This window comes from Amphiura filiformis, chromosome 18, assembly GCF_039555335.1.
Source record: "Amphiura filiformis chromosome 18, Afil_fr2py, whole genome shotgun sequence".
Taxonomy (NCBI): Eukaryota; Metazoa; Echinodermata; class Ophiuroidea; order Amphilepidida; family Amphiuridae; genus Amphiura; species Amphiura filiformis.
Genome location: NC_092645.1, coordinates 32,600,684 through 32,617,091, shown reverse-complemented (window position 1 = coordinate 32,617,091; position 16,408 = coordinate 32,600,684). Strand labels below are relative to the sequence as shown.

At 37.0% G+C, this 16,408-nt stretch overlaps 1 protein-coding gene across 1 annotated transcript in view; it reads left to right on the top strand.

Moving 5' to 3' along the window:
- LOC140139602 (probable 3',5'-cyclic phosphodiesterase pde-5) overlaps window positions 1–11,542 on the top strand; it is a 59,279-nt gene extending 47,737 nt beyond the window's left edge. The window contains exons 13-16 of the mRNA XM_072161307.1: window positions 1,687–1,798; window positions 4,722–4,802; window positions 6,126–6,214; window positions 10,083–11,542. Of these exons, the coding sequence (XP_072017408.1) occupies window positions 1,687–1,798; window positions 4,722–4,802; window positions 6,126–6,214; window positions 10,083–10,665 (865 nt within the window). The 3' untranslated portion in view covers window positions 10,666–11,542. The remainder of the gene's footprint in view (window positions 1–1,686; window positions 1,799–4,721; window positions 4,803–6,125; window positions 6,215–10,082) is intronic.
- The last annotated feature ends 4,866 nt before the right edge of the window (window positions 11,543–16,408 follow it).

The following is a 16,408-nucleotide window of genomic DNA, read 5'->3' as shown; positions in this document are numbered from 1 at the left end:
TTTTTTTTAAATACATAATATACATCCTTTCCAATTAACAAATTTGCATTGACTAACCCCTTATTTATCCTACTAATTAATTAATTAACCCCACCTTAATTAACTATTAATTATATGCATGTTTGGAATGTTTGCATGAACCTGCACCTTGTTTTTTTTAAATATATTGACTTATTTATATATATTGCTTTTTTTTTTTTTGTAAATGTGTGGTTAAATTTGGTACAAAAAATGTAATGATCAATATCTCATTATGCATGATCAATATAATTATTTACATAAAAATATCTTGACTGGTTCCATGTGCAACTTAATTTTAATTATGTATTTGGTATTTGTTTAAATTGAAAATTCCATATCGCACCCATCCGTAAATGTCCATCGACTAACTCGCATCAAACTCCCATCCCTGACCCCAATTGCACACTCCACAACCACACCAATCTTTGCACTTTTCTCTATTTTTAATGCTACACTTTATCAAACTTTAATTCCACTTAATTTCACTTCTGCCTTAAACCCTACACAATTACCACCAACTTCACTATTTTATTCACTCATCCAATCTTTTCTACACAAACCACTCCTTCTTGTTGCCTTCCTATTAATCATAACATACATCATCAAATTCATTGCTCTTTTTTTTCATACTCCATTAACATGATTCATCATTCTGCTAAACATCTTGAATGCAATTTACATATCTACAACTATTTGCTCATATCATCATCATTACATACCTATTCTTTCTTTTATTATTATTTCTTTTTTTACTTATTTTTTTTATTAATTTATTGATTTTTTTATTACATACCTATTCTTTGTTATCTTCTGCACTATATTATCAAATATTATTTCTCTCCGTCCGGATTCTTTCAATCGCTACCTTTTTCACTGCTCTCTCTCTCTCTCCACTCCTAACCCTCTCTGTCTACTTTCTTTCATTCTCCTTGGCCCTAACCCTCCCTAACCCTCCCCATCTCTCCCTCTGTAATACTTTTCTTTTCACCTCTCTCCTTTCCCTCTCTGCCCACTCTCTTCCATTCTCCCGCCTTTCTGGTCATATCCCTCTTATCACCTTCCCCATCTCTCCCTCTGTAACTTTCCCTCTCCTTCTTTCCCTCACTGCCTACTCTCGTCCATGCTCCCTCCCCTCTCTCTGGCCCTATCGCTCTATCACCTTCCCCATCTCTCCCACTTTTGTCTCCCCTCTCTCCTTCTTTCCCTCTGCCCACTCCCTTCCATTCTCCCTCTCTTCTTTCTGGCCCTATCCCTCTCTCACCCATTCCCATATCTCCCTCTCTATTCATTTTCCTCTCCCTCTCTTCTTTGCCCTTCTCCACTTTCATACTTTTCCCTTTCCTTTTCAAATTTATTGTATTCTCCCCCATCTCTTCCTCACCCCAATCTCTTCCTCTATCTCCTTCGCTCCCCATTTTGCCTTTTATTTCCCAATTTTATACATTTCCCTTTTCAATCCTTTGCAATTTTGTTCCATTCTCGCTTCTCTTTTCTTCCTATCCACTTATCCAATCAATGCCACAACCTCATCCACCAACCCACATTCCATCCATACCCACCCCAATCATCCACATTACACCTAATCCCCACATCAACATTTTACATGTGTGTGTTAATGTCTGTCTGTTTGTATGTCTGTACGTGCCATGTGCGTCTGTACAATAGAGACAGTGTGAAGGGCCTTGCGATGACCGCTTGCGATTTGGCGGCTAATACAAAACCGTGGCAAGTCACACAGCAGACCGTTAAAGTCATATTTGACGAGTTTTACGAACAGGTAAAATACTAGTATAGTTTGTTTGAATGTAAGAGGGTTTTAAACATAATAGCTGCCAGGTGACATTTTGTTATGACTTTCCTCCAAACAAATCGTGTGATGAGTTGTCACACTTTACACGTAATGTATTGTCAAGAAGAACATCTGGGGCCCGTTTCACAAAGAATCGCAATCACCCTTACATTGGATATAACAGGGTTTTATGTGTGATAAATTGAACATTTAAAAAAAAATCAGAAAACAATGTGTCCATCAAAACCATTCTGATTTCTAAAACTTTTTCATCATTTATTTAGCAAGAATTTGTTTTGCAATGAAAATGTTAATCCAGCAGCTATTATTTCCTTGAAACCATCTTACATTCTGATCTTGTTTTTCTTTTATATTGAGGTTTTTGAAAAAGTCACAAAGGTACTTGTAGAACTTGTTATATGGATCAAGCAGATATTGAAATGTACTAGTGGCTTCATCCTAAGTAACTTGTACTACTTACCTTTGAGATTTTTCACTTTAGGTATTTTGTGTAGTTTGCAAAATTTTGAAGCCAAATGTTTGATCACATGGTTTTTACTAAATTAAATAATTTTGATCAAAACTTATTGCATTGTACAAAAGTTGGAAATATAATCAACATTGTCTTTTTTATTGGATGGATGTTATCCAAACATAATGACTATTTATATAACTTTTCAAAATAAGACATTCTCAATATATTGCAGACTACACAATACCATCAAGGTGTTGCTAAGCAACTAGAATCTCTTGGCAGCCATTTCATGTTTGTACATATGTCGGTGTTTTAATGCCCCCTTTCTGCAGAGCGTTGTGTCGAGCAATGGTGATGACCGGATGCGACCTCTGTGCCGTATGCAAACCGTTTGATATTCAAAGCACGGTTGCCGCCGAGATCTTTGAAGAGTTCTACCAACAGGTGCAGTTAGCATGCTAGGAATTTAATTTGTATTGTTGTTGTTGTCAGGGCTGTGCCTTAACCAAAGTTGCCAAACTTGTGAATTGGTAGCCCAATTGGGTGGCTTTTGAAGGTTTTCCCAGTGATTTTTGATAGTTTCCTGCTCATAGAATCCAAATGATATGAACAAATTTAGGTGAATTTTCAACATTGGCACCAGGACTTTCAGTAGTCAACTGTCCCCTAGAAACCAATACTTAGAGGAAACTTGGGTGACTTATTGGTGACTTGGCAAGCAATTCACGCTGAACAAGGACACAAAATGGGGTATCCGTAACTAAGTTGGGGTCTGTTTTGCTTGGCATAGAAATTACTCAGAAATAAGTCTCTAAATTTGAAGCTTATTTAGGGGTATTTGGAGGAAAAGTTAGCCAAGAGTCTCTTGAACTTTGTGGGTTGGTTCTTAAGGACAACATGGTATACAGAGAGTAATCAAAATGTCTGGCATGGTAACTTTTATATACATTTTTGTATCAGGTGGGTAGAAACTTAATTTAAAAAAAAGCAAAAACAGCCTGATTGACTGGTGTCCAAATAGTTAAGGCATAGCCCTGATTGTTTTTGTTGTTTTCACTTCACAATGAAAGTAAGCACTAAATTGCTGAAATAATAGGAACATTAAGCAATATGCCACATGCTTGATGTGCTTCACTACCGGTATATAAAATGAAAGTAAGGTACTGCTGTGGGATAAAATACAAGGGCCAAAACTGCATCACAAATCTCGTAAGAGGTGAACTCGTAGTCCACTTAGTGGAATTCATAGGGAGTGATCTTATAGGTTATGAAGAAGGGTGAAATTTAATGCCTGTGAGTCCCATAATGTGGCCCATTGAGGATAAAAATGATGGAACCAGGCAACAATTTTTTGTCCCAAAGCTTTGCCCGTCACACGGCGTACCGGCCGTATGAAAGTTAAACAGAAAATACTACAGTATCTGTGAAAAAGCAAGCTTATTTTCACTCAAAATACAGGCAATTTCCAATGTATTTTAAACAAAATGCAGTACCAAATCTTATCCTTTACCTATTTCGCCAACTTGTCTCGTTATATGCCTTCAGGAGTCATAATTTTGGTAGTTGGTTGTTTTCTGGTGTGGGTGTACATTTCTCGATCTCGATGAAGATGGCCATCATGGAATTGGAGAGTTCATTTGCAAAAAGCTGATAACTGCCATTTTGAAGTTGTTTTTTTTTGGAGTTAAGGCCAGCAACATGTGCCCTGTAATGCTAGCTTTAAATGCACACCCTACTTTAAAAATTCCACGGTAAACTTTTGAAACAACGATCAAAAGTAGCCCATGTTTTCTTATTAATATTCCAGTATTTATTTGCCTATATCTCAAATTGCGACAATTGATATATCAGTTTTTACATCTGAACTTTTCAAATGTGTATTCAACTATCCTGTAAAGAGAAGCTGATTTAATGGAAGCCCTTCATTATTGGATGGGAGAGGGTACTTTACTTTGTTTTGGGATCTTTTGATTGAATGAGTGAAATTTTGCACTTTTGTTCATTTTACAAATTATAACAAGAAAACGTTTAAATGAGGTGTTATCATAAGCTTGGTAAGAATTATGGGTAATTTTGTGACAGGAACACAATAAGAGGTCATTTGGTGAGAGGGAGAGCTGCAAAAGGGGTAAGTGTTGCTACACATCTCCACTATTGCTAATTAGTGCTTTCCCAGTTTGGGTGACATCGGTAAAACTAAAACAAGTATTTTGGTTCAAATCCATGCACCCCCTATGGAAGACATTCATAACGTTCATCTTCCACAGAGAGTGTGTATTTCAAATGGGACTACCTGAATGGGTTACTCTATTTGAAACCTACACCCCCTGTGTGGATGATTAAGGTTGTGTCTTCCATATGAGGCTTATGGATTTCAACTGGAATAGCCCAATTGGTTATGTTTTGACATGTCTCTGGCATTTCTTTGTCACACAGGGAGATCGGGAGAAATCCCACGGTCGGACACCTATACCCATGATGGATAGGGACAGGGCCCATGAATTACCAGCAAACCAGGTAAGCAGCATCAGGCCGGGGGCACTCAAGTTTGGTTTTGGTAGGGACGTGCCACTGAGAATTTGAAAATTTGGACCCATTGATATACCAAAAGTCAAAATTTTCGGCCGAATTTAACCCAAATTGTCTTAGTTTTCACACAATTTTGGGAACATTTTAACAATTTCAGCTAGATTTTTGGAAAAAATTTTCTGAAAAAAACACCCCATTCATATACCAAAATAGGCTTTGAAAAAGGGGTCTGTTTTTGATATACCCATTTCATGTACATATCCTTAAAACTTTTGAATCCATGCTTTCTACAAATGTTTTCAGCTTTGACAGCTAGTTGCCATGGCAATTGCCATGAGCATGAAAGTTAGTCTTAAGAACACAGTGGTCAATCTGTCATCCTAACCAGCTGGACTTCACTTGGGTCACCATATTATATGCCCTCTGGCAATTCCAGCCCTGAAACTCACTCCCCTGCCCAGCTGACCTCCAGAGCACCAGGAATGTGTTGACATGCAAAAGGTCGAACATCAGTAGGTGTCGAGGTATATGAGATCAAATTATGAAATCCAATATCAGAAAATGAAACTAGTGAAACAAAATTTATTACCCTCGCTTTTCTCTAATCGAGGGTAATTTTATAAAAGTTCTTTAAGGACCCGTCGACGAAATGCGAAAGGCTGAAAATGCTACCCATTATATTTGCGGTACGTCCCCGTATGGTCATTTGTACTACCCCCCTGGCATCAGGTCGCCAACATTTTTACTTGAGACCCACATCCTCGGAAGGTGATAGCAAGGGAGCCAAAATGATTTTTACTTGAACCCCAGATCCTTGGAAGGTATAGCAAGGTATATAACAAAATGATTTATTGATTTAGAACAATTGTAAATTTCATGTAAGGTTAATAAGTAACATCAAATTAGAAAATTGGAACTTTAAAAATGTGTTTTATACCAGAGCTGGAGGCTTGTGTTTAAGTCTAGTGACATTTTAGGAATGATTTCAAACCTAATTACCCGTCAATAGCAGCCAATTGATCCTCGTTTACATGTTCGGAACAATAGAACGCGGTTTAACTGTTGGGTTTTGAAGTCCTCCCTTGCACAGTGAGTAATCCTCCTTTTACATTAGAATGGACATGCAGCAAGCATGCCAAGTGGCAAAGTATTTTTGCATGTTTGTGAATGCAAGACAAGATTTTTTGTTGATACTGTACACTTTTTATTTTGGTCGAAAAATACTTTCCAGCCCATTTCGGGCAAATATGATCTGTTAAGCAATGTAAACACAATCCACATGTCTCTTCATACTCTTTCTTGTCACTGCAGGTATCATTCATAGTTGGAATCTGCTTACCATGTTATGACCTGTTACAGAGACTGGTTCCCAATGCTAAGCCTATGTATGATGGAGCAAAGTAAGTATATTTAACCCGATGGGCACCACGGTTGTTTGATGGCATGTAAAACTGAGTCAATTTTAAGAAAAGTTGAATAGTTCCACATGACCAGTGCTCTTTGCCTAGGCGTTGTAGTGTGTCATTGGAAAAATACTGACCCACCCCAAAAATGGGGAGGACAAGCAAACATTTCTTTTGCCCTTATATATATATATGTGTAACTCTCAGGATTTATGAAAACATACTGCTATATAAATTTATAATACTTGCCAAATACAGGCATTGTTTTTTAACCTACCTGAATGTAGGTCATCTTCAATTAAGGCAGCTGTGTACTCTAGACATTGTTTCTTTCGCAAAATTGAGGTTTTTTTGATATGTTTGTACTTTGTTATGTTTTTTTTAATACAAGGAATGAAAATCCAGATTTGTAAACTCCAACTGCAATATTTTAAGGATTTTATTTCACTATTCCACTCGTGTATGAAATTGAAAAGGAAAGAAAATCTTTGTTGTACCAGCAGGGTACACACGCGCAACAATGCATCGTGTTGCGTATTGCACAATTTGTTAATGCACAAATACGCTACGCATACGCGACGCTTATCTGCATGCGCGGCGCATCTTATGGAAACATCACGGAAGCGCAAAAACCTAGTGGTCAAATGGCTCCGTTTTAGCTGATAAAATGTGGGTTTTTTCAAGTTCTTTCCCCGATTTAAATATCAAGTTATGAATGGATTTCGCTCAAACTTCTCAAGGGGCTGTGGATTTACCCGATGTTTATGTAATGTAAGGTAGAAAAATAAAAACTGCCGCATTCTCCGGCGAGATTCGATGAAAGTGCAAAATGTGACCACTTTAAACTTAAACGGCCATTATTTCAATGTTCATTTTCTTGGTAAAATGACGATTTAGGTACACGATAACTCAATAAATACAGCATCTATAGATAAGCAAATATGATCATCGTAAAAAGCATGATCTACTCAAGAAACGGTTTTCTCATTTTTTTATATTTTGGTCTATTTCCGATTTTAGGCATCATTTTGTGCAAATAGGTGTTTGAGAATTGAGCTAAAAACAAAATAAAATATTTTGGAAAGAGTGGTTTTTTTGTTATGATGTACCTAACAAATATTGCCCAAAACTCACTTTTTTGTGTTTTTCTTCACAATTGTTGTTTTTACCCCAAATCTGTATTTATATTAAGATTTATTGATGTCTTGCCTTCATAAAAATGTATACTTTTATATGTCTTATGCGAATAATTACAAAGTTATTGCACTTTTACTACATGCATGTCTGAGAGTACACAGCCTCCTTAATTAAAAATCAATCAATGCAGGTTTTGTTTTGTGCAATTAAAAATTAATCAAATGCAGGTGTTAATTGTTTTGTTGTTTTTAATGAGTGGAGGCCATCTTCATAGGCAGAGCAGACTCGCCATTCAATATTATTTTAATTAATTTATAATTTCAGACAAGTACACTTTTTCCTGTCATAAATTTTAATTTAAAAAAATGATATAAAATATCAAATTATGGTTCATATTTTAGTAATTTTTTTCTTTTTACAACTGAAAACTATGGCAAACTACATTTACAGTAATATCAAACCTTTCCAGTATGATAATTATATTTGAGAAGATTTTGCCAACCTATACGTGCAAACTTTCTTTGTTGTTCATGTCTTTAGGGGTGATTAAAAAAAATGTATGGTTAAAATAATTTAAGATTTTTTTAGCTAAAAACAGATATTTTTTCAAAGATACACTCTCAGGACTGGATGTTACATACCTCAATAAGTTTGGTGGTTTATCACCAGCGTTCGAAATTTTGGTTGTCCGTTCGCCCGGGACAGTCACCGGACAACCAAAAATACTGATTCGGTTGTCCTTCGGATAACCATAAATCTTTAGCCAAAAAGGACCTTTGTATGTACGGACAACCAAAAACTTAGACGGACAACCAGAAATTGTAACCTGGTTGTCCGTGGGACAACCATTTATTTTTCCTCAATTCGAACACTGTTTATCACGGCACTTTCTCAAATTGAATGACCAGAGTTGCTGATTCTTGAAGGCCACTTACTGTTGGATGCTGACGTAGATGGCGTTTATCAGGGCAGCTAAAAATAATTTCCCAAACTGCTGTTTGGTCCAGGCACATCACACACACTTACTGACACATGATTTGTGATTCCATACCTAATTGGTCTTTTCTTTAGGAAAACATAGAAGTTATATGATTTATAAGATTTGTGAGGCTTGTTTTTAATATAACAGAGCTGTGCTGTATTCAATTAATGAAAAATTAAATTAAAAACGTGTGTAGAAGACCTTATGTTTCAGATTTTTTTGGAGTTTTGCGGGGTAAAAATCTGATAAAAATACTATCTCTGAGTGCCCTGAGAAATTTATGAATGAACCTCCATCCCTGGCCTCTTGGTCATTCACCAATCTTTGCATGAAATCCATGGATTTAAACTCCGAGCGCAGTATATTTCATTTCTTTATTTTATTCTCCAAACATGTATGATATGCGAAATATAATAGAAGTCACTACAAATATGATATATACAATTCAATATAATTAAATTATATGGATTTTATATGATTTTATATCTACGGCGAATATTTTAGTGCTAAACTGGCTGACATTCGGTGGTGAAATCTATAGAATTGATAGAACCGTATGAATGGAACGAAGCGGCGTATTCAGTAAATTCAAGATGTGATGAAAGACTAAGATTTTTACCACAGGGAATACCTCGACAGCCAATGAAAAACCTGCTTTTCTGAGGAATCCCAGCAGCCTGCGCATAGACTCGTGCAACACGCGCACATACTCAGGTACAACAGTAACAGTTAGGCTCTACCGCATGTTATTTTCTGGAATCCCAGCAGCGGTGTGTACGATCGTCTGGTCTGGAGTTCATGTTGATGCAGCAGCGTTAGAGACTACAGTGGATCGAGTCATACGAAGTTAAAATCAAGACACTGCATCTGTTTATTTTGTTTACATAACATTCTTGTCACTGGTGTTCAGTTTTATTTATCAGTTTAATCGTTGAAGTTTGCAGAAAAAATATTTTACGAGTGGTAGCGTTCACAAAATATTTTCAGAGCTGCAGGAAAATGGTATTAAAGATTTAGGATGTTTTAAAATATATTTTCCGTCTTGATTTTTTTATGCGACTGAATTTTTTCTGGGAACGCCGGTACCACGATACCGTGGATTTCGTAGCCCTGGCGTTTATAGAGTACCGAAGTGATGACGTCACAAAAATCTTTTTTTGCATTTCAGCATTTTCATGACCATATTTCAGTAGAACATGATGAAAAACATCCACAGTCAAATTTGGCCTGGTTCCAAACAGGACATGAACCAGGCCAATTTAGTTACACTGATTACAATGGGACTGAAATCAGGTATTCATGCGGCCATTCCAGGCCCTCATGATCCACCCACCAAATTTGGACTGTGGATGTTTTTCATCATGTTCTACTTAAATATGGTCATGAAAATGCTGAAATGCAAAAAGAAAAAATTTCATGACGTCACACTTCGGTACTCTATAGCAACTGATCAAGATTATTAGTTTGCCCCCTCTTTCTTATCCATATTGATTCCTTTATGTGTCTTCTTTTCCTGTTGGATTCAATGTCTCTCATTTTCACTTCATCCCAGCATCACATGATTGTCCTCATCAGTGATATGGTTTGTGAGAGGCAATTTCATAGGGGCACTTTCTCTGATGTTATGACCCTGGTGTAGGGTTTTTCAGAGGTTTCATCAGATTAAGATTTGTGTTATGGGTAACTCAAATTCCAGGACTTTAATTGTGTGTTAACTTATGCTTTAATTTTTCTTCTCAATTCTAGAGCAAACCTGCAGAACTGGTCAGCTATTGTTGCTAAACAGAATGCTGAGAAAGAAGAAAAGGAGAAGAAAGAAGCAACAAAGAAAGAAGGAGGAGGAGCAGAAGGAGGAGGAGATGGAAAAACTAGTGAGACAAAAGAGGATGGTGAAAAGGCTGATAATAAACAAGACAATAAAAGTGATGATAAACAAACTAGTGATGATAAACAAACTAGAAGTAGGAAGAAATCATGTGCTGATAACGAGACTGGTGAATTAAAAGATGAATGTAAACTGAAGGAAGGGAAGGAATCAAAGAAAAAGGACGAAGGAAAAGAAGAAAGTGGACAGACAAACTCCAAAGAAGAAAATCAAGAATCAACGAATAAAGAGGAGACGGAAAAAAGTGGTACCAACATGCCTGTTAACAGTGAGAACAAAACAGACTCAAAAGAGGAGGGCAGTGTGACGACGGATAAAAAACCAGCTCTTCCGAATGGGAAAGCTCATCATAGTGAAGAGTCTGGTGATCAAGCCAAGGCCAATGGGTCTATTAAGGGGCAGGATTCGTCAGATCGAAAATCGAGCAATGAGGAGAAAAAATAATGAAGCCGTTTTGGTAAAGATTGAAAACATTGGTATTATTTTTTGGAGACATTTTGTGTATGTTGTGTATGAGAAATATTTTGTATAGGCAGTTTTGGTGAAAATGATGGGCACTTTTAATATCGTCATTGGGAAGGAAAAACCTAATATGTGTTTTGGGCCCCTGAACATGTTTAAAACGAAACTACCAACAGGTTACATAAGAGGTTTTGCTTTAAACATGTTCAGGGGCCAATGACACATAGGGTGTTTATCTTGCCCAACGACAATATCAAATCTTGGCTAAGACCTTGGTGCCCATAGGGTCATAATGTTAGGAACCTCTGACCCTGAGACCACATCAGATGTAAATTCTATAGTCACCGGCACAAACTCAGAATGATGCATCTAACATGCTCATAGTAGGAACATGCAATGATTGGCTGTTTTGCTGATTGACCCCTTGAATACATTATTGGGTCTAGGTCACTATACGCACCATTAGTAGGCAGAGGAACCCTATTTAACGTTAGCTTTGGACATTTAATTAGTTTATTGATTTTCACCCGGGTAAGTCGGGTATCCAAAGCTAACGCTAAATAGGGCTCCTCCACCTAATGCAACATCCTTTGAGTGCAGAAACTTACCACACTTTCGACTAGGATAACGCCTGCCGCAACATTTCAAGTTGATCGCTGCTGGTGACTATAGGGATACTGATAACTACCATGATATATGTTTTCATACTCCCAACAAAAACAGAAGTTTCTGAGAATGTGTTTTATAGATAAAATAAAAGTGAAAAACATACAAAAAATGTGAAGTTTATTCCAAGCTGCAATAATCAATTTTATTGACAACATTGATTGCACATTTTTAGTGTTTTACTTGCACAGTGTTTTTTTTTTCCACTTTTTTTTTTCCACTGCATACGTACATTTCTAGTATGTGTGATATTATTGTTGTAACATTTGTATAATTCAAACCAAGCATTTTGTTACCTTTTCTCCTATTTAACATACTTTTACTAAATAACTGTTCCAGTTAAAATTCATACACCCCAGTGGAAGACATGACCTTAATGTTCTATTTAGGAGAAGGTCAATTTCAAATGGGGTTACCTGAGTGGGTGAATCAATTTGAAATCTATACCCCCTGTGTGGGAGATTAAGGTCATGTCCGGGGGTCATGTCTTCCGTAGGGGTGTATGGATTTCAACTGGCATATACCAATGCTGAATCACAATGGTCACAATATTATTAAAGGGATATGAAGAGAGATTCTGTACAAAATAAACAATAACAAGGGATTGCCATCCCGGGGGGGCCACTAAAGTATGATAGTGTACGTATGCGTGACCAAATTTTCTTTAAACACCCCCTAAACATGTTTTACCCTACCAGCAAATTTAGGCCCTTAATAAGGTAATTAAATATAAAATTTACCCCCTAATGAGTTTTTGGGCTAGTAAAATTGAAAAATTGTACCCTTTTTGGACTCTTAATTTACCAAAAATTTGAAAACGTACCCTAAACGAGTTGTTCAGTTTCAGAAAACTACCCTTATTCTTGAAAATCTGTGTTTTTAGACCCTAAATGCGTCACTCGTGTAACTTGCCTTGCCTAAAAAAAACCACCCCCTCTTCCTTGTTTTTTTGGTCATGCATATGTACAGACCATTTATGTGAGTGCCCCCCCCCCGGATTGCCATATCTGGTACAACTCACTGTGATTATCTTATAGAGGTTGTGCATATAACATATCATACCGTAACTATGGCGGAGTACTCAAATGCATTCAACAAAAGCATGATAGCAATCTACCGCGACAGTTCATCTCACACACATAACAAATGCACTGCCATCAAATAGGTTGATGACAACATTTGATTGAATGCATGGACTGCACTGTGCCATGATTACAGAGAAGGACACCGGTTCAAATCCTTTGGAGCCAATAGATGAAAATATGCAGTGCCTCTATATCCAGTGCCAAACTATAATTATAACCTTCAACTCAGAAATAAGCAATTCTTATTATTTCTTAATTAAAGACCCATTCAGTGATCCCAGCGCAAGTGTACAAAAATTTAAATTGTTTATAAATTGCTTAAAAGTGAAGGATAAGTCATTCAAATTGTCATTTGGTATTTTTGAAATGACAAATTTGGCAAAAACAAAGAAAACAGCAATAGTGACGAAGTTGAAGCCCCATTCAAATACATGTAGCTAATTTAGATACTGTCAGTATCTAAATTACAGATTCGTGTAAAATGTCTTATTTTGTCTTAAATACACAGCTTTTGGCTGAACCACTGCAGAGCTATGTTAGCACATCTATGACAATGACAAAGGTACCCAAATCTGAATTTTGATGATTTTTACGATCATTCGGATGAGCAAATCACTGAATGGGCCTTTAAAGAGTTTAACTTCAACACTACACCATATTTCGCTCATCTAGAATGTTTTCACTAAGTCTACTAGCGTTTTCAGCAAATGGTGATTCTGTGATGATATCTGATATGTTTTTAATGTCATGTGATTGACAATATGATGTCATAGGATTTTGCGATGTTGCGATGACCTCACCCCCTCCCTCTCCCAATTATCAGCTGATTATCCCAAATTGGATCTATATCTAGTTCTTGTTACATTCAAGGACAGCAAAAAATAGTGTAGTGTTGAAGTTAAATTCTTTAAGGGATGAAATCAAAACTCGACCGGGTGGTTCCGTCCGGTTACCATTGTTTAGAACAATAGCAACCGGACAGAACTGCCCGGAACCGGTGGTTGACCGCCGGTCGAGTTTTGATTTTGTCCCTAATTCTTTATCTAAGAATATCCACTCTTTCATTGTTTGGAGTATTTGATAATTAATTTGTGAAATTAGCATAACAAGGGTTCAGCGCAACACGTCCTCATCGCCATTTTGGTCATTGCACTATTCCAGTTGAAATATATACAATACACCCTCTATGGGAAACATCTTAGTCTTCCACACAGGGAGTGTGAACTTCAAATGGGATTATCCGAATGGGTAGCTCCATTTGAAATCTACACTCCCTGTGTGGGAGATTAATGTCATGTCTTCCATAGGGGGTGTATGGATTTCAACTGGAATAGCGTGAGAAAATAGTGTGTAAAGAATTCTGAAGTTTAATAGCTGCCCTGTGAACATTTGGCAGTTTACACACAGTATATTGTACTCATCTACACATGACAACTACATATGGCAGCTATTGCACTTACCCACTGCTGGCACTGAGATATAAGGCTATGTGTCACTTGTCTGGGTTTATTAGGGTCTGAAATAGACATCTGTTGTCACTGGAAAATCCATTAATTTATGAACATGTTGGTGATAAAATCTAAATTGAGATGGGCAGTGTGCTGAGCTCTGGATGTATACAGTTATTTTAATGAACCAAGAAGCCGTCCTTGTATCATAGTATGATAAGTATAATGAATTTGTTCACTGTCAGTAGCTGATAGGCACTAAACAGTCATAAACGTAGTAGGATTTAGATTATTCATGACAATCAAATTACCATATGTATCTACTACAGAATTGGTGGCTCTGAAAAGAGCTGTGTAATGTTTACCCCTTATCTACTGACAACCCGTGAGAGTTAACACTCATATCATGATGGGCTACCCTTTGCCCAGTGATCTAATTGCCATGTCTACAGAATTGGTGACTTTGAAAAGAGCCATTTAAATGTTTACCTTTTATCTACTGACAATCCGTAAGAGTAAACACTCATATTATGATGGGATACCCTTTGCCCAATGATCTAATTGCCATATGTCTACAGAATTGGTGGTTCTGAAAAGAGTCAATTAAATGTTTACCCCTTGCCTACTGACAACCCGTGAGAGTTAACACTCATATCATGATGGGCTACCTTTTGCCCAATGATCTAATTGCCATGTCTACAGAATTGGTGACTTTGAAAAGAGCCATTTAAATGTTTACCTTTTATCTACTGACAATCCGTAAGAGTAAACACTCATATCATGATGGGATACCCTTTGCCCAATGATCTAATTGCCATATGTCTACAGAATTGGTGGTTCTGAAAAGAGTCAATTAAATGTTTACCCCTTGCCTACTGACAACTCGTGAGAGTTAACACTCATATCATGATGGGCTACCTTTTGCCCAATGATCTAATTGCCATGTCTACAGAATTGGTGGCTCTGAAAAGAGTCAATTAAATGTTTACCCCTTGCCTACTGACAACTTGTGTGAGTTAACACTCATATCATGATGGGCTACCTTTTGCCCAATGATCTAATTGCCATGTCTACAGAATTAGTGGCTCTGAAAAGAGTCAATTAAATGTTTACCCCTTGCCTACTGACAACCCGTGAGAGTTAACACTCATATCATGATGGGCTACCCTTTGCCCAATGATCTAATTGCCATGTCTACAGAATTGGTGGCTCTGAAAAGAGTCATTTAAATGTTTACCCCTTGCCTACTGACAACCCGTGAGAGTTAACACTCATATCATGATGGGCTACCCTTTGCCCAATGATCTAATTGCCATGTCTACAGAATTGGTGGCTCTGAAAAGAGTCATTTAAATGTTTACCCCTTATCTATTGACAACCAGTAAGAGTTAACACTCATATCATGATGGGCTATCCTTTGCCCAATGATCTAATTACCATATATCTACTACAGAAATGGTGACTCTGAAAAGACCTGTGTAATGTAGTGTTGCCCCATGCGAACCCAAAACTGATGGCTCTGAAAAGTGTGGTATTATGAAAACCAATCAAGGCTATTCCATTTACTATCCACACACACCCTATGGAAGACATGACCTTAATCTCACACACAGGTGGTGTAGATTTCAAATGGAAGATTAAGGTCATGTCTTTCATAGGGGGCGTATGGATTTCAACTGGAATAGCTCAATGTCAAAGCCTATTGAGCAATTAAGATGTAATCAAAATAAATTTTGTTCGTACTTAATGTCAACAAAAGTTATCAAATTCTAGAATCCTGCTCTTATTTGAACTGAAAGTTTACACATCAAATTCATTAAATAAAGCTTTCTAAACTGATTATTTATTCGCCTTTTTTTTACCATTTAACAACAAAATAAACCTAGTTTTTACAAGTCCATTATGATATTTTCGAAAGTGTTTTTATTGCATTTTGAACAATTTGCTAACAAAAGTATCAAAGTTTTTTAAAAAGTATTGAAAATAAAATAAAAGCTTATACAGATATGTTGTAGATAAATTGCCTTGCATCAAACATCAAAGTAACAAAATTGATAAATACTTGGGGATACTAGTCCAGTGGTGCTACATGTAGTATTTTGGTTGTTACAGCTGTACTACTAGCTCTCCCATCCTGTTCCTGTTAGTTGAGACTTCTGAAAACTTTGTCGCCCAGAAGCAAGTGTAACTCGATTCCAGGAAACACAGATCGAAGTGAAATTTAAATCCAAGTGTACGATTATAATCCGGATCCAAGTGCACCATTATAATCCGGATCCAAGTGGGCCATTATAATTCGGATCCAATTGCACCTCTAAAATCCCAATCAAAGTGCATTCCAAAGATCAAGATCAAAATGCTTTTTAAGATTCATATCAAAAGTGATCCAGATCCAAATACAACTCTTGAATCCAGGTCAAGGTGTACCTCATAAGTTCTGGATCCAATATCCAGATCCAAGCACAACTCGGAGACCCAGATCCATGTGCATTGCAGTGCACCTTTCAGACCCAGATGTTGCCCAAA